Source organism: Lepidochelys kempii, chromosome 8 (genome assembly GCF_965140285.1).
Source record: "Lepidochelys kempii isolate rLepKem1 chromosome 8, rLepKem1.hap1, whole genome shotgun sequence".
In the NCBI taxonomy this organism is placed as follows: Eukaryota; Metazoa; Chordata; order Testudines; family Cheloniidae; genus Lepidochelys; species Lepidochelys kempii.
Genome location: NC_136387.1, coordinates 36,861,690 through 36,885,919, shown reverse-complemented (window position 1 = coordinate 36,885,919; position 24,230 = coordinate 36,861,690). Strand labels below are relative to the sequence as shown.

At 41.9% G+C, this 24,230-nt stretch overlaps 1 protein-coding gene across 1 annotated transcript in view; it reads left to right on the top strand.

The window, feature by feature from the left end:
* The first annotated feature begins 2,923 nt into the window (after positions 1–2,923).
* PFDN1 (prefoldin subunit 1) overlaps positions 2,924–24,230 on the top strand; it is a 60,355-nt gene continuing 39,048 nt past the window's right edge. The window contains exons 1-2 of the mRNA XM_073356052.1: positions 2,924–3,003; positions 3,817–3,983. Coding sequence (XP_073212153.1) covers positions 2,926–3,003; positions 3,817–3,983 — 245 coding nt within the window. The 5' untranslated portion in view covers positions 2,924–2,925. The remainder of the gene's footprint in view (positions 3,004–3,816; positions 3,984–24,230) is intronic.

Here is a 24,230-nt window from a genome sequence, read left to right as displayed (position 1 = left end):
AAAGCACTTCAGTATCTGTCTGGATGAGAGGCCCTGTATAACTGCAAGGTATTAATAATCATCATCAGTCTGCCTCTGTTTTTAGCTACAGTTATTACTTTTTGACCTGTTGCCTTAGTTGCACATATTCTTCTGGCCATAGGGATCTTCTCTCTGGGACTGGCTGGTTGCCCTCACTCTCCCTGGTGAGTAATGAGACAAACAGCTCACATTCACATGTCATACTGCGCCGTGTCTGTTACACAGCTTTAGATCATCTGAATCAATAGCAAATGCTCCCCCTAAGGCATGTGAAAGGGTGGTTTACTTAAAAAGCGAAGCAAATCCAGTGCCAGCATTCTGGCTAGGAGCAGCCTCATCGGGGTTTGTCAGTAATAACTCCCTTCCTGGCTCTAAATATTTTTCTAGAGGTGGCCTCACCTGGTCACCATTATCAAAAAGGAATTTTGTTGCTAACAACATTCAAACAAAGCAGCTCTGGTCCTCAGCACAGGGGAGCTATTTTGCAGGGCTCTTTGCATTGCACACCACCTTCAAGGAATTCAAACTGATTGATCAATAGTCCGCTTCAGAGCTCTGTCACTCCACATGGCCACATGATTCCCACGTTTGACTCTTCAGCTCAGTATGTCAACCCCCCTGAGAAGGCAGGGAGCAACTCTTATAAAAAAGTATTCCACTGTTTCCCAGTAATCACCACACACATTGCAGTAGCCCTGCTGGACAAGATGTGCTTTGGCCCAGCAATGAGCAATTCTGTAGTTCATTGATAGAAGGCGGGGAGTGTTCAGTGACTAGTTCTGAGGTTGTACTTCTTTGGGAGGCTTTTCAGTTTTTTAAAATCCCACTTGTATGCAGCTATACTGCTGGTGAAAGGTGCTGGGCTGAGAACCCTGCACAGGACCTGAATAGTGTGGGCAGCAGAGGGCAAACACTCCAGCCCTGTCATGCCAAGAGCCTTGACCCTGACCTGGAAGGCCTCCTTTAAGTAGTATCCCTGTGACTTTTTCAGTTCTTGGCTCTCAGCTGAGTCTACCAATAGGAATGGCAATTTGTCCCTACCATAGCAGTGGTTTCTGTGATGTGGACACCTGTCCACAGGGAACTAGATTAAGACCTCCCTATTTCTTTAAATTAAGAAAGTTGCTGGCTGCCTGCAACAGCGAGGCAGAGATCCTTTCAGTGAAATTTTAAATGGGTAAAGGCAAATACACTTTAATACGATGGCCTATTAAACTGATGCATGTAGTTAGGTAAGTTTTCAAAAAGGCTGGGAGACACTTTGTAAAAAGAACAGCCATTTCTATGAATAACGTTTGCAATTACAGTAAATTAGAGGAGCTGTCAATCCTCATGTTTCACTGCCTGGTCAGGAATAAATTTCTCCGGGTGGTGTAGTATTGCACAAATTATCAAGTGCATTATGGGTGGTTTATATCTTCTCTTGCTTGGGGTATAAGAACCTAGATGGATCAGGCATTGGCCAATGCTTCCGTTAAAATAAATGGAAGTCACAGGATTTTGGAACATCTCAAGATTAGCCCCGTGATGCTTTACATCAGTGGTTCTCAACCAGGGGTATGTGTACCCTTGGGGATAACCAGAGGTCTTCCAAGGGGTACATCAGCTCATCTACATGTCTGCCTAGTTTTACAACAGGCTACATAAAAAGCACTACAAAGTCAGTACAAACTAAAATTTCATACAACTTGTTTATACTGCTGTATATACAGTGAAATGTAAGTACAATATTTATATTCCAATTGATTATTTTATAATTGTATGGTAAAATGAGAAAGTAAGCTATTTTTCAGTAACAGTGTGCTGTGACACTTTTGTATTTTTATGTCTGATTTTATAAGCAAGTAGTTTTTCAGTGAGGGGAAACTTGGGTGTATGCAAGACAAATCAGACTCCTGAAAGGGGTACAGTAGTCTGGAAAGATTGAGAAGCACCGCTTTCCATGTTTAAAGCACTGCACCAACATTAAGTAACTACTGAGAAGTAGTATCACAAACCATTCAAATGAAATCCTACTGCTCAGATTGCAACTGATCACTATGTATGCTCTAGTTCTGTATGCTCCCTCACTTGTGGCTCAGATTATGGGCAAATAAAACTGCATCATAACCTCCAATGAGAATTAACACACAACAGTCACGAGTGAACTGATCTGAATTCCTTGTCAATAAGACTCTCTCAATAGTGGCTTCTCTTTGTTTCACCCCTCTTGTCATTCCTGTGAAGTTTTCCAGTTTATTTAAGCCAGATCCTACCCCCTGACGTCAGTGGCAACACTCCTGTTGACTTTCACAGGAATAATCCCTTGTACGCCCAGCTCCTTGGGCAAGGGCCTTATCTTTGTATTAGCTGGTGAAATGCCAAACATACCTGTAGTGTAATAATGCTTATTAATAACAATGCATACAGTCACATGATATTGTTTCTGGTCCCTGATTGGTTGACCTACAACTACAGGACACATGACCACTCACATTGTGTGATGAGATATCCTTTATGTTTTATTTGGTCTGTTGATAGTTTGCACGGTTTGTAATCTGCAATTTCAGCCATTCATCTCAGTGAGCAAAGCTTGGGTCTACCACAAATACAATTCTGCAATGGCCTGGCTAGCATATATGGGCACCACTTTCTAAGGGATAGAGTTAGAAGAACTGCTCGACTGTGTGTCAGAGACCCCATACTGCAGAGAGCTACGGGTGATTCTCCTTTAGCTCAGATGGCAGCAGGTGGTGGATCTGGGTGGTATCCCTGCTGTACTGCAATTCTGGTTGTCAGTAGCCCAACAGGGACGTGGGCTTGCCGGTAACCCTCCAGGACTGTCTTGGAATCCCCGTGGGTCGCTGTCCAGTGTGTGTGATGGGGGGCGCAGAGGCGCACCTCTCACTGCGCACGCGCACTGGAATGGGTCCCCCCTGCCGTGAATGCGCACGCGCAGGGGCTGGCAAGATGGCGGCGCCCGTGGACCTGGAGCTGAAGAAGGTACCGGCCGGGCCCGGTTTGTAGCGCTGCCTGCGGGGGGTGGTGAGCGGAGCCTCCTTCCCTATAGCCTGGGTGGCTGCAGGAGAGACGGCCGTAGCAGGGCCCTGCCGGGTGTCCCAGGGTTGGCAGGAGCCAGGCCCCGCCGCCTGGGACTTGCTGCGCCGGGGAGAGCCCGGGGAGCTGTGGGAGCGTGGGCACCTGAGAGACTCCCCCACAGGCTCCAGACAGACACTCGACCTAGCTCCCTGCAAAGCTCGCCCTCTGTCTGGCCACAGGGCTGATCCCCTCCCATTGCTGCTGGGCTGGGCAGGGCACGGCAGGGTGAGCTTCCCTAGCCCTGACCTGGAGGGAACTAGAGCTGTTAGGGAAGGGAGTGGGCGCTGGGAGGTGGCAGGGGAAGGCTTGGAGAGCAGATAGAAGTGAGTCAGGCCAGGCATCCACAGTGAAGAGGAGCAGTCCAGTGCCCTAGAAGGGAGGCAAATCACTAGGGATAAGTCTTGCTAGACAACTTAAAAACGTGTATGTGCGCCACACAGGAGGGCAGATCCTTGATCTGACAGTCTGTCCCCAGAAGCTTGTCTGTGTTTGGAATCCCTGGTGTCATTATAGCTGAAAGAGGCAGTTCACTTTTAAACCCTTGCACGCGAGTTAGCTGTTGCTGAGTTTTCTGAGTCCAAAATGAAAACAGCTGGACCATGTCCACAAGTGCTACTTATTACTCCTGGACCAGTAAAACTTCAATTACCTGTGCAAAAGTTATGATGTTCAAGGCCAAAATTTCCATAATTGTAACTTGCCTGCTTTTTTCATTAGGCTTTTACTGAACTGCAGGCCAAGGTTATCGACACACAGCAAAAGGTGAAGCTGGCAGATATACAAATTGAGCAACTAAACAGGACGAAAAAGCATGCACACCTCACTGATACGGAGATTATGACTCTGGTGGATGAGACACGCATGTATGAAGGTGTAGGGAGAATGTGAGTAACTTTTTACCAATTATGATGATGAGATTATGGCCACATTCTTCCAAATTGCCAATAAAACTTGCTGTAATGGCAAGTAAATTATACTACTTTTTGAAACATTTCTTTTTTTAGTCAATGATAAAGTGTCAGGTTTGTAAATATTAGCTGCCTTTTGCATACCTCTGATCTGCCATTCCTCTACTCTCCTCCTTCAAAACTTATCTTCTTTCAGGGCCATAAACTTTAATTTCCCCCTCATAATAATTCTGTGTGTATGTGTGAATGTAGTGTCCAAGGATGGCAGTTAGAGCTGTGTTGGCCTACACAGGGGAAATTCTCCCTTGGCTGTCTGCAGGGCTTTTGTGTCTCCTATAAGCTGCTGGAGCAGCACACAGGGCCTCCAGCAGAGAACAGATGCTCTCTCATTGTCACTTATTTGTATGAAAAGTATTCTGGCTTTTTTGTATCATACTGTGTTTAGGTGTTTTATAATCCTATTTTTAATGATCATTTCAATGGATCTTCAGTAAGAGGGACTTACTGCACTGTAATTCCCAGGATCAACCTTCTAGGTACAACGTTTGCTACTCACCAGTCTTCTGGCATAGTTTATTTCAAAGAGTGCTTATATATTTTTTGTTTGCCTTTGCTCATGCGGATTACAGTCACATTTGGGGTTTCATGAAAGTTTATAGACTCCACCAGCAGAGCTTGTATACCTTACAAACCTGTTCAACTTTAACTGCCTGATGAAATATGTATTTGACTCTAAGAATTGTATGTTTCCTAGTTTAATGCATTCATTCAGGGGTTATCATTGTCCAATGGAACTGAAATGGTGACCTGTTCATTAACATGTTAATTAAAGTTCTATGAAAGATGTTCCCTAGAATCTTTAGAGAACCAAATGAAGCGAACTGGATGCCAGAAAGTTGTTTGTCCAGGTGCACTGTGGCATATGTTAATTCTAAAACAATACTAGGAAAGGAGGAAAATATAACCTTTCTGCGTTGAACTGTCTTCAAAAGAAACATAGCTTAAACCAGCAGTTCTCAAACTTTAGGAACCCAAGGACCCCCATTTTGATTTAAAATTTTGCCACGGATCCCCGGGCCCCACCCCTGCCCCATCTCTTCCCTGCCTCTTTCTGCCCCTCCCCCTTCTCCCCTTCCCTCCCAGTGCTGTTCCCCGGTGTGCAGGAGGCACTGGGAGGGAGTGGTAGGAGTTGAATTGATCAGCAGGAGTTGAATTGATGACCGTGGACCCCAGGCTAAGAAACGCTGGCTTAAACTAAACCTAATATGTATTTTGATGGAATGCTAATGATACCTTCCTATTGTAATTATGATACTGTCTTGTAAAAGGCTACATGAACTAGTCTTTAAGCTAATAGTGTATTCTTACTGGATAAGTGTTGTGCTTAATGCTCTGAAAGGAAAAGACGGACAAAGGTTTGGGAGTACTAAGGTTTTTCTTTCATGTAGTGTGTCAGGTAATACCGACAAATTGTTTGGGCCCACTTGAAGGGATGTTCTGTATCTCGTTTCTAGGGGTCCAGTATACTGTACATACTGTCTCTTTTTTGTTTTCTGTAAACTGCCAATGAGTATTTTATTCATGCAGCTGAATTTAATTTTGAGGTGTTACATGAGGGTATTATTGACTGGCACCTTCAAAGGAAATTGATTTCAGTCCCCTGCAAAGAGGCAGAGAAGTGAATGATACAGCCTGTAGGCAGATCAAAGTCATAGAGCTTAAGGCCAGAACAGAGTAGCAGATCATCTAGTCTGACCTCCTGCTTATCACAGGCCAGCGACACACCCAAAAACTAAACCCAACAATCAAAATTAGACCACAATATTGCAGCCACAGAAGACTAATAGGCCACAGGCAGAGAATAGGTGGGACCAAGATGCAGCAATCTCAGAGTCCACTACAATGTGAAGTAATTAAGTGAGATATACCCAGATAATTTTGTCACGTGACCCACACTCCCTGCTGCAGGGGAAGGCAAACCTCCAAGATCACTGCCAAGTTCCTGACATCACATATGATCAGTTAGACCCTGAGCAGGTAAGCAAGAGAAGGGTTTCTTCTTCAGAGCAGTGAGACACTAAAACAAAGATAAGATGGCAAATGTATTGCCCTTTAAAACAATACCTGGAGTGTTTGTCTTTTGTTTTTTTCCCTTTAATGTAAAAAGCAATTAAGGTTCCAGTATCCGTATCAATTCCTCTGCTTACTTTCTTGTCCATCTTCCACCTATAGTCTAGAGACCCCTTTCTCTCTGTGCACCCTTGATTACCCTGTGGGCAGCAGGCACCAGAGTAACCATCTTTCTGTGAGCTTTACTTCTGCTTCTCTACCTATGACCAAGAGAGTGGTGTTTGGCCCCTGCTGGACTCTCTGTTTGTACCATAGAATATGCATGTGCCATCTTATTTATATTATTACCATCTGTATTATAATAGTGTCTAAAAACCCCAACCAAGATCAGTGGCCCTGTATAAGCCACTGTGCAAACATAGAATAAGAGACAGTTCCTTCCCTGAAGAGTTTACAATCTAAATGGCTTCCAGCTACCCTTAATTCCCTGAGTTCAGTTTCATGTATCCTCAGGGAATTTAGTTGAACCAGTATCACCTGTTCTGCTATGTTGCTGGTGGCCAACTACCTGCTATCTCTGAAATTTGTTTTTCATGCTGACAAAGCTTGGATCCCTTTCCAGTGTGAGAATTACACCCCAATGACACAAAGATCTTCCTTTAGTCCACATTGGCCGCTCCTTGATGTGTGGTGTGTTCCCAGTTTGGGCTGGAAAGGTTGGCATGGGTTATATCCTCATAACTAAAGAGCCTGCTGTTGAAATTGAGGATAGACTTGTGGTAGTTGGTGGTTACCAGGGCTTGGTAGAGGTGAGTGAAGATAAGGAGTACAGCTAAGGTTGGCATTGGGACCTGAATTGTAATTTATCAGAATTTTGAGCCTGCAGTATTTTGTAAATCATGTCTGTTGTTGTTTTAAAGGGCAATATAATGTGAACTCTATTTGCCTGGGAATATGCTATACTAGAGTTTTATCGTAGAGGAACTAGCAACTTTGTTCTGTACTGCCTCCCTACTGTGACGGGAGAAAGTGGTCCTGAGGATGATTCTTTCCTTCTCACCTAGTTTTATGTGAAGGGATACCATCAACTTGAAATCTAATCAGATTTAAATAGAAAAGGGAAAAAAAGTTAAATAGTTGCAGGTATTGCACCTGGCCCTGAGTCCCACTTTGGGTTTTTATGGTTTCACAGTTGCATCTTCTATATTGTCGCAATATTTTTTCCTTCACTGTCGTTGTTTGTAAAAAACCCATGCAAATAAGGGGGCGACAGGGGAAATAGCAACACAGACTGTCCGTAGACAAGCACTGTCAAATGCACAAAGAAAAGACAATGAAAAAAGAGAAATTTTACTTCTAATCTCTCATGGCATAATCTCTCCTATTACTTGTAACAATAATAGGCAAACATTTTTCAGGGTGATAATATTGATGGGGAGTCCCTTTAAATCAGAAGTACGGTAGTTGGTTTTTGCTCTAGTGTGCCCTCTGGGGCAGAGCACAAATGAATTTGTTTGGTTTATTTATACAGAATAATCTTTCCAGAGTTATGATCCTGTCTTCATCCTTAAATAGGATCTCAACCTCTCCTATGCTTCATTAGTTATAGGAGTTTTGACACTGTATTGTAGTGGCTTGTAAAATGGAAGGTAGTTTTAGTTTGGGATGGATGATAATTGATAGCTCATTCCACTAGGAACCACTAGCATTCTCTTGTAACCTACTAACACTTTAGTAATCCTCATGTTAATGGCTTGTATGAATGTTTGAGTCTGCTGCTGTCTCAGAGATAGTGGGGCCTGCCCCTTTAGCTCAAGCATTAGAGACTCATGCTTTTAGATACAGACATCCTGGTTCAGTTCTTACAGATTACTTGACGGTGGGTATCGTTACACTCATGCACTTGAAGGAGGAAGACTTTAGCAGAAGTGGTTTGCAAAGTGGTGATCTGGTTGCCTTTTCCAATAGCTCTAGGCTAGATAACATTGTCACCAAACACCCAGGCAGTTCTAATGCTCAGACTCCTTAGGGTGGATTCCTTTATTTTCCTCATTACTTTTGCCAGGAGGAGCTATTTTTTAAAAAAACAAAAAACTGTTCTGAAATGGTAAAATCTGAGACTGCTATAGTGGGATTTAATCTCCCCCTCTACCACCACAACAAAAAATCTATCTTGTGTTACACCTGTCAGGAACGCCTCCAATTCTGGACTAAATCTGTGTTCTTGTGAGTTGGGATCAAGACCTGAGGTTTTAGTCTGCTTGGCACCTGCTTCTACTGTAAATAGTTGTATTTGTTCCATTTGTTTAGTTGTGTAGTTGTTGGATGTAAGAGGGAGCGAGGCCTCATGATGATTTGTGGTTTCCTACTGCCGCCTATCAGTACAGGGATGTTGTGGACTGTGACCTGTGTTGCTAACCAGATGAGCTTAGAATGGCTACTCTACTGTGTTCTGTACTATTTGGAGCTTTGGCCTGCTTCATTCCTGGATATGAATTGCAGTAATCAAGCTTGGAGGTTGTGAGTGTGGATCATTCTGTCGCCAGGTCTGTGTCTGATCAAAAGGGGCATGATCTTCTGGCTGATTTCATTAGGAAGTATACATGGTTTGACATTCAATAGCATCGAGGGATCCAAAGAGGCTCCAAGCTGTACACTAACGTAACTGTCTCAGGATGAGGACAAATATCCTCCACAGGTGGGGATGTTACAGAGGAGGCAGGTTTTTCTGAGTGATTCCTTCTTCCTACTAATATCACCTGAGTCTAGCTTGGTTTTAGCTTTAGCCAAACATTGTTTGCTCAGGCACTGCTTATGTTAGATATAAAAGTTATGTTAGACATAGCTGGATATTATCTTCATGCTGTTGGCAGTTCAGCCTGGATTGTCTCACCAGGTTCGTGTAGATGTGGAATAACATGAAGACAATTGAATCTTGCGTGAACACACTGATGAAGGTTTTGGACGTGGAGAAACAGTTGCCCATTATCATAGAATCATAGAATATCAGGGTTGGAAGGGACCTCAGGAGGTCATCTAGTCCAACCCCCTGCTCAAAGCAGGACCAATCCCCAAGTTTTGCCCCAGATTCCTAAACGGCCCCCTCAAGGATTGAACTCACAACCCTGGGTTTAGCAGGCCAATGCTCAAACCACTGAGCTATCCCACCCCCGCAAATTACAGTTGTCTGGGTTTGATTTGAGCCATTTCAGGTCATTACATTTCACGTCTGCATCCTCTTGGAGCTGAGCCACCAATGTTTGGTGAACATCTGTAGGGAGCGCTACAGAGATATTCAGCAGGAGGAATATGGGTGTACTTTTGTTGTTTATGGACAGATGAAGTTACATGCCAGAGTAACAAGTGATGTGTCTGGCCTGAAGCCTGACTGGAAGGGATGCAGGATACTGGCAATTGGAAATTGAAGCTAGATAAATTTAGTCTAGGAATGAGTTGCAAATTTTTAACAGTTAGGGTAATTAAACATTGAACACCTTACTTGGTTTGTAATGGATTCTCCATCACAGGAACTTTTAAATCAAGATTGGATGTCTTTCTAATATATATGTTTCAATTGAAACAGGAATTAATTCAGGGAAATCCTATGGCCTGTGTTATGATGGAGAGATTATTACAATAGTCACTTCTGGTTTTATAATCTAGGAAATGTAAGGTGGCATTAGAAGTTGTTTTTTGCCAGCTTCCTTTTCTAAACAAGCTAGTGAAGGAGTTTAGACATTGGGAGGAATTTGTTTGTGAGCTCTCTAGCTTCACATTATGGTTTCTTCAGCACTGGTTAGAATATTGCATGTCTTAAGGTGGGTGGTAGGTTACTTTAATAATTTTTTATCAAAGGAGGTGTGGACAATCTCTAAATCAAGGTCCTGGGTGCCCTTTACTCCCATACCCCGGAAAGGGTGGGGGTTCAGAGTCAGTTTCGGACTTTAATGTCATCAGTGCACCTGTGACTAATTGTATGAATGGCCAAATTATTGGAAGTAGGCTGTTTCTGTTCCTATGCTTAGCTTTAATAAATTCAAAACCCAGCTCACTCACAGAACAGTATTTTGACTTTTTGTCTAGAAAAATCTTTCAGTGTTTGCCCAGTGTATGTGTATAACTTAGAGATTTAAAAAGCATTTTACTCTAGATCTCGGTTATACCTGTGTGAAATGCATGCTGCCCCAGAAGGCAATCAGTTTAATCTCTCACTTCTTCACGAGCACTATATGAATGAGTATTATGGTTTTTACTCTCCTCCAATGTTCCCTCTAATTTTTAACAGATGGTGTGCGCAAAAAATTTCTTCTGTGCTGCCACCAAAGCGTGCGCGCAAAAAAACAAACAAAAACACGCCGCCACCGAAGCTGGAGTGTGCGTGGTGTTTCGCCATGTGTGCGGGGTTTAAGATCTGTGTGCGCGCAAACAGCTTAGAGGGAACAGTGCTCTCCTCTGCTTTGAACTTGAGCACGTTGTCTTTTTGATGCCTTTTCTGCATCATAGTAATGTGAAAGCCAGTTTGTCATTCCCAAACCTGTGTTTCTTTGTTGCAATTTATGTGTAGCGTGCAACCCACCTCTCTTCAGCGTATGATCTTAGTAGTGCTAGATTTACTTCTACTGTAGCTATTTTTGATTTAATACAAGGAAAGTCAGTGCCGCATAGTAGGAGGTGATGAATTGCTGTATACTGTAAGTTTCTGTTGCTTAGAAGATATCCCAGCCTCGTGGCATCTTGCCAAGTACATTTTAGTTTTGTTACTTCATATTCTTTTGAAAGGCTTGTTATGTAGCCTGATACAACTACCATCAACTTCTAGTTTGGCTGCTTAAGCTATTTGTGAACTGACATCATCATGTTGCTTTAAGAACTAGGATGAAAGTTTAAACTACAGAATTCTCTGTCTGAATATTTGAGACCTTTCCCTTTACATACGTCTAACATTCAGATAATTAATAGATCCAGTCAGAGTTGTAAGGGAAAGCATTTATTTACACCAGACACACTATAGGGTTTACTGCAGTTCTTGTTGCTGTGGGATGCCAAAACTGAAGTTTTTTGTCATGTATTGATATTTAGTTATTTAGGATGTGTCTCCAGTTTTACTCCTCTGACACTTTTTTAGAAGTTGTATGCCCAAGGAACAGTCTGATTATAAAAATAAAACAAACTCAATAACCTCATACAACTTTATTTTCAAGCTTATGCCCAAGAAATGTTCTGTCTGCATGGCAACTAATAATAATCTGATTTTGATCATGATTTTTGAAGTGTGGGTTGTTTTTTTTTTTTTAACCACACAAATGAAAAATGATGTTAGAATTGAGAGGTGCAAAAGACCTAGATAATCTAGTCCATTTCCCTGGAGGTTTGACCATGTTGCTACTTTCAGTGCTGTTCTTGGTGAGAGTCAAAAGTCATAAATTAGCAGGATCCCTATTTTCAGCAACTGCAAAGACAAGTCTCTGTCTCATACAGAAACACTTTTGCCTGCAGCAACAATCATATCTTTTTTTGCCAACAAAACAGTAGCAAAATCTGGCTCTTCTTGGTGACCTGTATATTCTCATTTCACAAAGAGCTGAGGGACATGCAGGGCTCAATTTACCATTTGCCTAACCCTACCTAACCCTAAGACTCCTGGCTGCTGTCATGGAGGTTTTTGTGTCTGCTACTCTTCTCTACTCCCTCAGCTTCTTGGAACTACTTCAGTGCCTACTGCTTCTATTGTTGGTAGCTTTCCCAAGCTGCAGGGTGTAGTGGACATGATTTTTATCAATTTCACTTCTGCCCATGGATTTCTGAACTGACCTGAGTCTTATTAATTTCACTCTTCTGCTTGGATAAGCTATGAGCAGCAGTAGGGGCATTGGAAGAGAATTGTAGTTAGGAAGATACCCCTGTGTCAGGTCACTTTGCAACCATAACTTTTTAAAACCATTTATATATGGTTATACCTATGTGAAATACATGCGGCCCCAGGGGCAACTGATTTAATCTTTCACTTCTTCACAAGCACTATATGAATGAGTATTGTGGTCTTTACTTTTCCCTTCTCTGAACATGAGCACATTGTCTCTCTGAGGTGCCTTCTCTGTATCATCGTAGTGTGAAAGTCAATTTGTCATTCCCAAACCTGGCTTTTCTTCATTGCAATTTATGTGTAGCGTGCAACCCTACCTCTCTTCAGTACAGGGAGCTTAGTAGTGCTAGATTTACTTCTACTATAACTATTTTTATGTCACACAAGGAAAGTCAGTGCCACATAGTAGAAGGTGATGAATTGCTGTATACTGTAAGTTTCCGTTGCTTAGAAGATATCCCAGCCTTGTGGCATCTTGCCAAGTAATGCCAAAGTGTGCATGTATTATGTGCGCGTGTATATATAAAATAGCTTTATTTCAGCAAAAAATGATGCTGAAGGTACTTGTGCTTGCCAGGGCAAGCTACTTCTGCTTGCTATTGATAAGTAGGTTTTTCATACTCTTGATGCAGGAGGTACTAGGATTTTATGAATACACCGGACCCTCGCTAGAACGCGCATCTATATAACATAAATTCGGATATAACGCGGTTGTGGCCATGGATCCCAAATTTAAGTACAGTACAATTTTTTTGAGCATAGACGCGATAAATCGACCGCTGAGTGCTCTCCTGTCGACTCTAGTACGCCACCAGAATAAGGAGTGCAAGCACAGTTGACGGGAGAGCGTCTGCTATTCACGTAGCTGAAGTTGCGTATCTTAAATCTACCCCGTGTGGTAGTGTAGACAAGCCCTAAGACGATTGCTGTAGGCCTAGAATGCCATACAAATGTAATGTAATAAAAATTTACAGGTACAGTACTGTATTTATCTTTAGAAAGTTGTCAAAAATGTTGGGCAAAAGGAAGGCTTACTCGGTGCAGGAGAAATTGGAAGCTATCAAATGACTTAAATGGTGAAACCCAGGCAAAGATTAGCCGCGATATTGGCATTAACGAGTCCACCTTTTCTGGATGGCTAAATAATGCTGACAAGCTCGGAACTAAGTTCATAACCTGGATGAAGAGCATAACCTTCAACGAAAACAAGCCCATTTAGTGAGTAGTGCCCATCTTGATTCTGCAGTGTACATGTGGTTTGTGCAAGAACAGCAGAAAGGCATTCCGATCTCTGGTCCGCTTATAGCCATGCAAGTGGAAAAATTCAACCGGGAACTTAATGGTGAATTCAGGAATTTTAAGGCGATTTCAGAAAAGTCACTGAATCTCTCAGATTGCAGTTTCGTGAGAAAAACACTCTGCTGATGCCAACGCTGCGCAATCGTACCCTGCGAAGCTGAGGGCAATTTTACAGGCAGAGGGTTACTCGGAGGAACAGGTTTACAATGCAGACGAAACAGGAATTTATTATAAAATGTTGCCTGATAAAACCCTGGCTGTCAGAACAGATGAACGTAAGAAAGAAGGCTATAAACAGGGAAAAGATCACCTTACTTTATTGTTTTGTGTGAATGCAACAGGCAAGCTTAAATTAAAACCATTGTGCATTGGAAAGTCTTGCATGCCTCGGTGCTTTCATCACTTAAATGTGAATTGCATGCCGTTTTCGTACAAGAACTCCAAAAATTCCTGGATGACGAGATTTTTGAATAATCGTTCTTCACCAAATTTGTCCCTTCTGTGCGAAGCATTTGCAGGCAAAACGCTTAAAAGAAAAGGCCGTTCTTTTGCTAGACAACTGTCCAGTGCATTCTCCGGCTGAAAGACTCAGAACCCGTGATGGTAAAATATGGGTTGAATACTTATCTAAATAGAGGACTTCCAGAATTGCTTGATCAAGGTGTTATCACCATTTTTAAGCAGCACTATCGATGGAACTTGGTATGACAAATGATGGAAAGCGAGTTGTCTGTCACCGATTTTCTGAAGAAGTTGACTATAAAAGACTTTTACATTGGCGGTGATTCCTGGAATTTTATGCGCTGAAACGATAAACTGCTGTTGGATGGTGGGACTGAGAGAGTCGTTTGGCCACCCACTCCTGGAAGAAAATGAAGAAAGCAGATCACAGTCTGATGAGGAATTTGACTTTGAGGGATTTACAGAGGAGGAAGTTGGAAGAACAGACATGGAATGGATGCAGGAGCTGTGCCAGCAACTGTCCAGGCTCGGGGTAACTGTTCTGCCATAAAATATCGAGTCCTGGATAAGAGGCGACAATGAAGTAGAAGAATTTTGTCCCGTTGCTGAAAGTGTAACGGATGACCAAATTCTTCAGGCAGTACAACCAAACACCATTCCAGAAGCTGAAGAATTGGCCTCCACTGTGGAAGAAGAAGAGGAAGATGAAATTCCAACGTCAACTGTGACCGTAGCCGGCTTAGAGACTGCTTTGAGATGCAAGACATTGAGCCTATAAAAATTATGCAGCTACGTAGTCTTTTGCAGTTTTCTAAGTGGAAGCAGCAAAGCAGCAAGAAGCAAAAGCAACTCACCGACTTTTTAAAGAAAAACTAGACTAGTTTATTGTAATGTCTACTTTAAATCTCTAATAAAGCAACATTTTTTTCTCGTTTCCTTGAAGTAGTTTATTTTCTAAGGTTTTCTATACTTAATGGATGTGACATTTACTGTATACAGTAATTTAATTTTAACATGGTCCCCGCTATAACGCAATACTTGGCATGGATTCCAAATCCCACGTTCTAGCGAGGGTCCGGTGTACTACACAAAAAAACCCTTGCATTCAAAGAACATGAAGATTGTAAAGTCAGGCACTAAAAAGCTGGGAAATGTTGGAATTAAGGTTGCCTGTGTAACCTTAATTTGGGCCCTCTTGTGCATAGGTGTCATGATACAGTCTTCAATAACATGATTATGTGCTATTTTTTCCATAACACCCTGGTGCAATCCATGCAAAGGGCAGACTTGCTCTGGGGATGTATCAGGCTTGTGTGGTAAGGCAGACTGTAGTGTGTAAGACCTCTGCTTCATTTGTTGCAGAAGTTGGAAGGTGTATTGTGTTTGAGGCAGGGGACTGCAGGAACAGAAAGGAGGGTCTCATGGTTAAAGACGGTTGAATGCCCTCTTGAGGAAATAGAATCCATTCCTTCCTCTGCCACAAAGTTCCTGTATGATGATAGACAAGTTGCTTAAACCATCCTTTTCACCGGTGGTCACTAACTGTGTGTTCCTCAATTTCTGGGTGCCCAACTTGAGAGCCTGGGGTTTGATCTGTAGAAGTGCTGAGCTCTCACAACTGCATAGAAGTCAGTGGGAGCTGTGGCTTGAAGTGTGTGCTATATAATGATAAGCACCTGAATATCAGATTTGGCGCTTAAAATTAGTTGATACTTTTTATCAGAATCTTGATGTGCCTGAGCTTCCTCTTTGTAAAATGGGGATAATACCACCCCTTCATTTCACAGGGATTTTGTGAAGATAAATTCATGTTTCTGGAGCAATTGGATATCACAGTGATGAGCGCCATAGAAAAGCCTGAGGAAATTAATAATTCTGTCTTCAGAGAAGGGTCTGAACAGTGTACTGTAAATAAATCCTAGGGCCACACATTAAACAATGAGGAGAAAACAATCTATTGAATAACTGTTCATTTAGTGAGCACCATCCATCCTGTGCACTGAACAAGGCCTGGGTCCTGTGGAAAAAAGTGTGTGATCCTGTAATTAAAGATTGTATTATCAAGCATTCACACAGAGCTGCCAAATTAAGTTTGCAAAGGCAACTTTAATTCTGGCCTGTCCAAACTTCCGAGTGCTTGACTTTGCAGTTTTAACATAGATTTGTGTGTGTGTAATTTACTAGGGTTTTAAAAAAGTAAACTGAAAAAAGAACAGTTCTGTTGTGTAGCAGCATATTGACACCCCTTCGGCTGATCAGGAGGGTTGGAACATTTATATTTACTGTACAGCCCTCTGCCCCTTGAACTAATAGTGTAACTGATAGCAATATTCATCCTCTCTGTGGTCCAGCACCACAGGAGGATGTAAGGTCCATGGATATTTACAGACAGCAAAAGAATGGTGAGGCTGGGGAATCCTGGGTTTCATTCCAAGCTCTGGAGAGATGTGGGCTCTATTGTCTACCGACGCTTCTGTCCTTTCCCCCAGGCTTGAGCCCCTCCTGGCCCATCTCCCACAAACTGTCCCTACCCCACTCTCATTCTCCTTGCCTATGCAGTCCCAGTCTGCACTCGTCAGGCTTCTTGGCCCAGTCTCCTTGCCCAACCAGTCCCAGCATCCCATCCCCACTCCAGTTCCCAGGTTCTCTCACCCTCACAACCCAGTCTCACCAGACTACTTGTCCCAGTCTCCTTCTTTCCCGTTCCCTGGTCCATTTTTTGCCCCTCTGTATTAGAATGAGGCTGCTTCCTCCTCTGCACTACCTGGATGCCAGCAGGGGAAATAGGCTCCCTGCTCTCATTCCCAGTGCCTGGCTTGACCCCAGTTTAGGGTGGCCACTCACCTTGTCCTGGAATACCAGACATTCCAGTACTTCCTAGAACAGCATGGATCTGCTCGTGTTGGCATGATATTGGACGCATGGTGTGGGTGAAGTTATGCTGCGTGTGGGGGTGCCATTTTTAAGAGCCCCCCCGAGTGTGCCCCCCCCGAGTGTGCCCCCATGGTGCATGCAAGGTCACACCAGATGTGGGGGTGTCATTTTTAAGAGTGTGCCACTCTGTCTCCAGGACTTTGTGTGCGAGGTCATGCTGGTGGGGGCAAAGGGGTGTGCTCTTCAAAAGGGCATCCCCCACCTGATACAGGACAAAAGCATGTCTGGTTTTTTCATAGTACTGGATGGGGGACAAACACTAGAAAAGTCTGACTGTCTGGTTTAATACTAGATGAATGGCCCGCCTACCTCATTCTGGAGAAGCCTTTACAGAGAGAGCCTTTCTAAACTCATGTAGCCGTGGGCTGGGGTATGCTCAGTCGCTATGTGGGGATGGTGCATGTACAGTGTGGTCAGCATTAGGAGCCAAGGACTTTTCAAAGTCTTAATTGTTCAGCTCTAGCAAGTCTCTCGAGTATGTGGAAACAGATTTTTTCAAAGGTTTATAACTTGGCCAAATTTAGGCAGATTTTGATGGGTATAGACCCTCTATCACATTGAGTCCCAGATCCAAAATATGGTGGCACTAGAACATTAAATAAAAGGTCACCAGCATTTGTTAACATGGGGAAAACAGAGTGTTTTCTTCTAGCCTTTGTTCGCAGAAAGGGCTGAACCATTTTGACTAAAAGTTCAAAAAAATTTCAGCCTGAGGCAGACATGTGGGATGGAAATTTTCAGCCCAAATGTTAGTTTGGCAAAGTTATAAGTAACTAAAATCAGGGTCTTATAATAGAAAGTGTCAGGTAACCTTAGCAATAGGCATTTCTACCAGTCCTACAAAAAAGCTTGTCTTCCAGGTTCTCCCATCCATGCTTGCAGTGAGAGAAGTTGCAGCAAGTTAACTGATATGCTTTTTACACCACATGTGTAGCTCTCCAAGTTAATTTATTGACACACTGTAACTCTACTACTGTGGCATAAGCTGTGTTCAGTAAACAGCCTGATCATCTGTAGTCCAATGACAGTGTATTATCATGTAAATGCTTGAACACAAAAAGATGTCTTGCCTTATACTTCGAAGGTCAGCAATCCAGTGGTAGACTACTTCAGGAAGCAAGTTCCATAGCATTGGATCCCTCACCTTATCTCAGTCCCCAGTAATGCCCATCATCTGCAGGCTGTCATCAAATGCAGCTCATCTGGTGTGAGCTGTAGCAGTCGTGCACAGAGAGGTCTCTAAGATATGTGGTTAAACAAACACGAAGTATTGGGTGAGCTTCTCTTCTAAACTTCTGACCTTGCAATGTTCCTGCTCCAGGTCTTTTGCTGTCTTTGCTGTAGTATGTCATAGAAGGTTTCTCAGGGTATTTAAAACAGGAGCATGGGGAATGGTTTTTGCTTAGCCCCTTAGGCTTCGAAGCATCTAAACCATCACCATAACTAAAAACATTTATCCAGCTTCTCTTAGAAAAACTGAATAGATTTCCCACCCTTGTCATTTGCACAAAAGGCCTGAAGACCAAGGAAGCCTTCACATTTTCGAGAATAAAGAGCACTTCACCAATTTTTTTTTTTATACAAACTGTTCTTGAGTTCATTCTTTTCCTGGTCGCAAAGCTGACCTCTCCATTAAAGGAATTAAACACGATCAAAGAGGCAGGTGTGTCCAGAAATAAATCCGTCAAGTGACTGGACATCATTGTCCATTTTTGGCCATTTGGCAACATGGAGAACAGGCAACAGTATCAGTGTATGTCTCTTCCTGACTGGATTTTTAGTTCTGAGCTGAAAATATCACTTCTGTTGGAACACACACATGTACCAGACAGAATGGCAAAGCTCTGAAGGCTTTTTTTCTGAGCATCACAGAATTCCTGGGGGATGCAGATTTGTCAGCTGCCCAAGGAATGTCATCTTGTCAAAAATAGCTATTTCTTTACTCTGGATCCTTGTTTATGAATCAGTTTCTTCTTCCTCAGTTGTCACCTGCATGATTATTCCCTGGAATATATCTTGATTGTTGACTATGGAGGAAGTGCTTAGTCTTGTTTTTTAGATATTCATGAACAAATTCTTGCCCTAGGTTTGTTTTTTAGTTACTAAGTACGTAGATTGTGATTGTTTTAGTGCTCTATAGTTTTCTTCTGGTAATTAAACACCTCTTATATATCAATTATGTTGGTTAGCATTCTAGAGTCAAAAGAACATTTAATATTTATCTCTACATCTGCAATAAGTTGTGCAGTACTACTTCCTCCCATGCTTTTACCTGACAATGATTTTCTGTTTGTATCACGAAAGCAATTTCTATGGTACGTAAAAGCAAAATCTATGCAACATAAGGGCGTTCCAAAATTGGCAAATAAAAAGCCAGGGTTTTTATTCACTTGTGGTCTTTTGCATAGTTGTCCTTATGCCTCACGTTTTCAGTTTAAGCTCTGTGTAGCTCTCCAGAAGATGCACAACAAATGAAACATCAACTTGTTTTTATAGGTGTAAGGAACATTATGGTTTTTTTGAAGGCCTGGGTAGGTGTAGGACTGCCTAAATGGAGAGGGGGAAATGTGGCAGTGGAATGGAAATACTTACTTTACTCTCTCAAATTCATTCTCTCTTTCCATCACATGAGTATTTATTTATTATATATTAATTCATGGGAAACAGTGTTCAAGAGAACTCTTTAGGTGCTGATGAGGGGGCATTCATCTTAGTCTTTGCTACCTTTCTTTCTCCTGGCTGATAGTCTTTTAATTTCAAGAGGCTCTTCTGCTATACAAATTGATGTTGTTTTACTTCTGTTTTTGGAAAATTGTGCAAAATTTTATGAAATGGATCCTACTGTTGTTAGAAAGGATACATGACAGCAGCACCTTAAAAATGACGGTGGGGAAGGCTAGTAATCCCAGCCCCCACTGTTCAAATCAGGTGCAGCACTGACTGACTGTTCACTGTGAATTCCTTTTTTATACAGTATTGTCAAATCTATCCTATGGAGATGGAGAAGAGTGCATGTTTCCAGCCTCCGTAGCATACAGTTTTGAAAGTCTGTACCAAACCATATTGCATACACCTACCTGAAGTATGTCGCTGGCATATTGTTAGACTCTATGGTCTGTTGTGTTTTCTCTGCTTAACTAGCTAAAAATTGTTTGTTCATGTTGTTTGTTAAACAGGAAATTAGAAGAGAGAATGATTAGGGGACTGCTTGGGGTGGGGTGATTCATGACTATGATTTGTTAGAAAGGGAAATATTGCCAATGATATTTGAAATTATCATTCCACTTCCGACACGGATGTATCTTTGGATGTTGCTTGTGAATGTTTGCTCAAGCATCATACTACAGAAAGGAATTGTGACCATGCACTTGAGGATTCAAGAAAAACTACAGGGTGAAAGAGATTGTTGAAGCAGTTTCCCCGTACTCCTTCTGGGCAGTGGTCCCCTGTAACAGTCTCAGGTATCTGCCAGGTAGCCCAGCCTGGAACAATAACATTTTAAAAACAAAAACAGAAGAATAGTCCAAAACAAACTCACTAGTCCTGTGCCAGGCCTCCCATTCTCCCAAGGGCTCTGACAGTTCACAGTCCCTGCAGGAGTGCAGGGCTGGTCCTTTCCTCCAGGCACGAAGGGCCTGCAAGGTCTGCTTTCCTTGCTGGTCAGCCAGTAATTGAACTCTCTTTCTCTCCTTTTAACTGCCCCTTCATTACCGGCAGTGAGTGCAGGTGCAGTGGGATTTGGCTGAGTGGGCCCACAGCAGTTCGTTAACCTTTGCCTGTTCAGTGTGGGGTTGGTATACCCTATCACAGGAAGACACAAATTAGTCGGAATTTCAGTAAATCTTGATCTAGCCTTCGAAAAGAATGGATGGTGCCCTTTAAAAAGCTGACTCTCACTACTGTAGCGTTATTTTTGGTCATACTATGTTTATCACCAATTTAGAGGTGAACCACTACTTGCTTTTTTTAAGAAACTAAGTATGAACAATGGTATAAATCTACCATCTAGTTAAGTGTCTAGCAATGCAGAAACTGCTGTTTGGAAGCTGTGATACTATTTCTGTATGAAGTAATGTAATATGCTGGAGCTGTTGACAGATCCAAAATAAAGGGAAAGCTAAAGTAAACATGGTACAGGTGTAAGACAAATAACATTTTCTCATCAGAGGGGCAGGTGTGCTTGTTCTTGACATGCCACACATAGTTTTGAAAATGTAAGTAGTTTGGCATTTTCTGTTCCTCACTTTGTCCTTGAAGGTCAATAGTTATATAACTTGCAAATGTTAATCTACGCAATTTCATTGTTGTCTCTATAAGAGTAAAGTTAATCCTTTTTTTCCGTCAAATGTCGGAGGTACAGCTGCACAATGTGTACGTTATTGCACCTACACTTCTTAAACTAAAACTGCCAAATGGCTCATTAAACCTGATGCATATAAGAATCTAATTAGCTGTATACAGATACAGTAGTAAAATTAAAAATTTGATTTGCCTCCACAAATGCAGAGAATTGCTAAGAAACTTCTTTGGCTAAAGTTTGTTAGCCTGTAATGGGAGATTTATGTACTATATGAATTTTTGCTCCAAAATATTTGCTAATTGGAGAAAAATGGAGTTGTCTAACCGTGTTGAGAATTTTCTGATTTTAGCTGCCTGTTATCTCATAGTAGCAAACATAGGAACAACTTGCCATCTAATCTGCTTGAGATGAGTTGACTCAAATGCATCAGCCAAAGAACATAAGCTGCTTAATGAGATGATAAAAAACAGACTGACAAAATATGAAATATCTAGATATGAAGAGAGAGAGTGTATAAAATAGTGTTTTTAAAACATGTACAATGATGAATTACTATATTGTTTTTAATCTTGTATTGGAATTTACGGCTAGTAGGTGTTTCTCAATTAGATAAAGTAATTAAAACTGAAGCTTGCTAAGTGTATAACTAGTACCTTGTTATGAAGTACACAGACAAATTATTATTAGAATTTAAATGGACATATGTAGAGAAGGGAGAGGGGTCTGTCCTGAGTGGTTGTGAACTTGAGCAGTCAACTTCTGTTCCAGTCAAGATGGATTGTTTGGGAACAAGATCAGCTCCTTTGGAAGCCTCTATTCCATTGGCTTTGAACAGAACTTAAAATGTAATAATCCCATACTGGGTTACTCTCAAAGCTTGAATGGCAGCACGAGTTCAGCATTAAAAAGCATCTTTAAATAGATGAGGGCATGACTGGGCTTAGCCTAACTTTTCACATTGCTTGGTCTGATTGGAAAAAAGCCTTGGCCTACAGCATTACATGTGTGAGGCACAGCATTTTAGCCAGAACGTTACATATATTTACACAGCATGCCATGATATATTTACTGCATTATATATTTATATATTATATGCAGAAAGCTATGTTAAAAGAACATTAAGGTTGTGTACATACAAGGAAACTGAATTAAAGTTGTTAATTCTAGCATTTCCCAACTTTTCCTTTGCAGTCTTAACATTCTTTTAACATTTTTACTTGTAACTTTTTAGATTTTTTTTAAAGTGAATTGAATAACCAAAACTCCCATTTTATGGAACCATATTGACTTCCTGCTTGAATCATTGATCTGGTTGGAATCCAGGATCTTAGATCCATAACACAGACCTTTGCTACTTCAGTCTGAGGAGTAACTAGTAGTAGCATTAGGCTATTGTCCTGTCTGTGGACAATCCACTACAGGCATGTGACATATACTTTGCCAGTGACTTACAAAACTTTGCTCGACAGCAAAGGAATATTGAGAATCTTGGGTTCTGTTCCAGTCTCTGGAGAGTAGCGTGTGACCTAGTGGTTAGACAGCACAGCCAAATACAAATTTGGGACATTGATTCTGAAAGTGAGCCGAAATGCATGAGAACTAGGTCTACCATACTAGAGACCTGGGGCCATATTCTAGTCCTTGCTATGGCCCCTTTACCGTGCTCCAGTGTACTCAGCCCCATGTTTTTCCTCTCATAGCCACTGATGTAGAGACATGCTAGGAAAGAAAAGGAAGTGGCTGATTTGTGGAATTCTACAGCAATTGTGGGTTTTGGAGTAGCTCATAGGCAGCCAGGTAAGGCTGCAGTAAATTAGAGCAGCCTCTTGGTTGTATTCATAGTTCTGGCAAAAAGAAAAGGAGTACTAGTGGCACCTTAGGGACTAACCAATTTATCTGAACATAAGCTTTCGTGAGCTACAGCTCACTTCATCGGATGCATTCAGTGGAAAATACAGTGAGGAGATTTATATACACACAGAACATGAAAAAATGGGTGTTATCATACACACTGTAACTCTTCTTACAGTGTGTATGATAACACCCATTTTTTCATGTTCTGTGTGTATATAAATCTCCTCACTGTATTTTCCACTGAATGCATCCGATGAAGTGAGCTGTAGCTCACGAAAGCTTATGTTCAGATAAATTGGTTAGTCTCTAAGGTGCCACTAGTACTCTTTTTTTTTTTTTTTTTGCGAATAGACTAACACGGCTGCTACTCTGAAACCAATAGTTCTGGCAGAGGTGACTTTGTGCTGTTACCCCATATGTAAGGGTCAGTGATATCTGCTCACCTCCTAAGGTAGGGGTGTGAGGCTTTGCTCAACAATAAGGGCTGTGAAGTGTAAAGAATTATTAACACCAGTGGAAGAGTGAAACTAGGACTTGTCTCCTCTTGGTGCCCAGTGCCCCTGTGATTAAAGCAGATCGAAGCAGAAAGAGGAGCTTTCCCAAACTGGGAAGCAGAGCTGTATGCCCCCCCGCTTGCTTTAGCGTCTGCCTTCTCCTAGGCCAAAGGGGTGGCAGCTGCAGTTCTTTCCCTAGCCCAGGAGCATGCTCCGTGTGGTTGGGATTTAGGAAGTTATGCAGGGCTGGAGTTATGCTCAGTGTGGCTAGAATGTTCAGAGATCCTAGTCACAAACCTCTAACAGGTTTTACTGAGCATGTGCAAATGGTAATTTTTAGAGGTTTATAATTTGGCCAAATATGGATGGGTTCTCATTTGGATAGCAAAAGGCATCTCTCTGGCAGATGGATTATCCTGGCATCAATTTTCAGGTTCCTACTCCAAACCTGGGAGGCACTAGAGCTGGTAGAAAATACTTTTAACATTGGCAGAATTACTTATTTCCTCCCTTATCTGATTCTCAGAAATAGCTTGAATAATTTCTACTGAATTCAAAATAAAAAAAAAAATTCTGCCTGAGGCATGAAAAATTTCAGCCTGAATGGTTAAAGATTGGCAAAATTATAAACAACTGAAATCAGGGGCTCCTAATGGAAAGTGTTAGGCAAACTTATGTACAGGTGTCATCACAGTCCAGCATAACTTGTGTGCCATAAAATGTATACTCTGCATTGATTAGTGAACAAGTATCCCCATAAACTCATTCAGCAAGAGTTTAAATATTTTACAATGTAATACTGTTTTGTAAGTCAAATAGTAAATCCTGGTGTGACATTATCAGTCATATAATATCTCATTGAAAGGTGACAGGGCTAGAAAGAATTAATTAACTCAGACTGACCTGACCCATGGCCAAACTTTAAAGACTGTTAGGAAGATATGTAA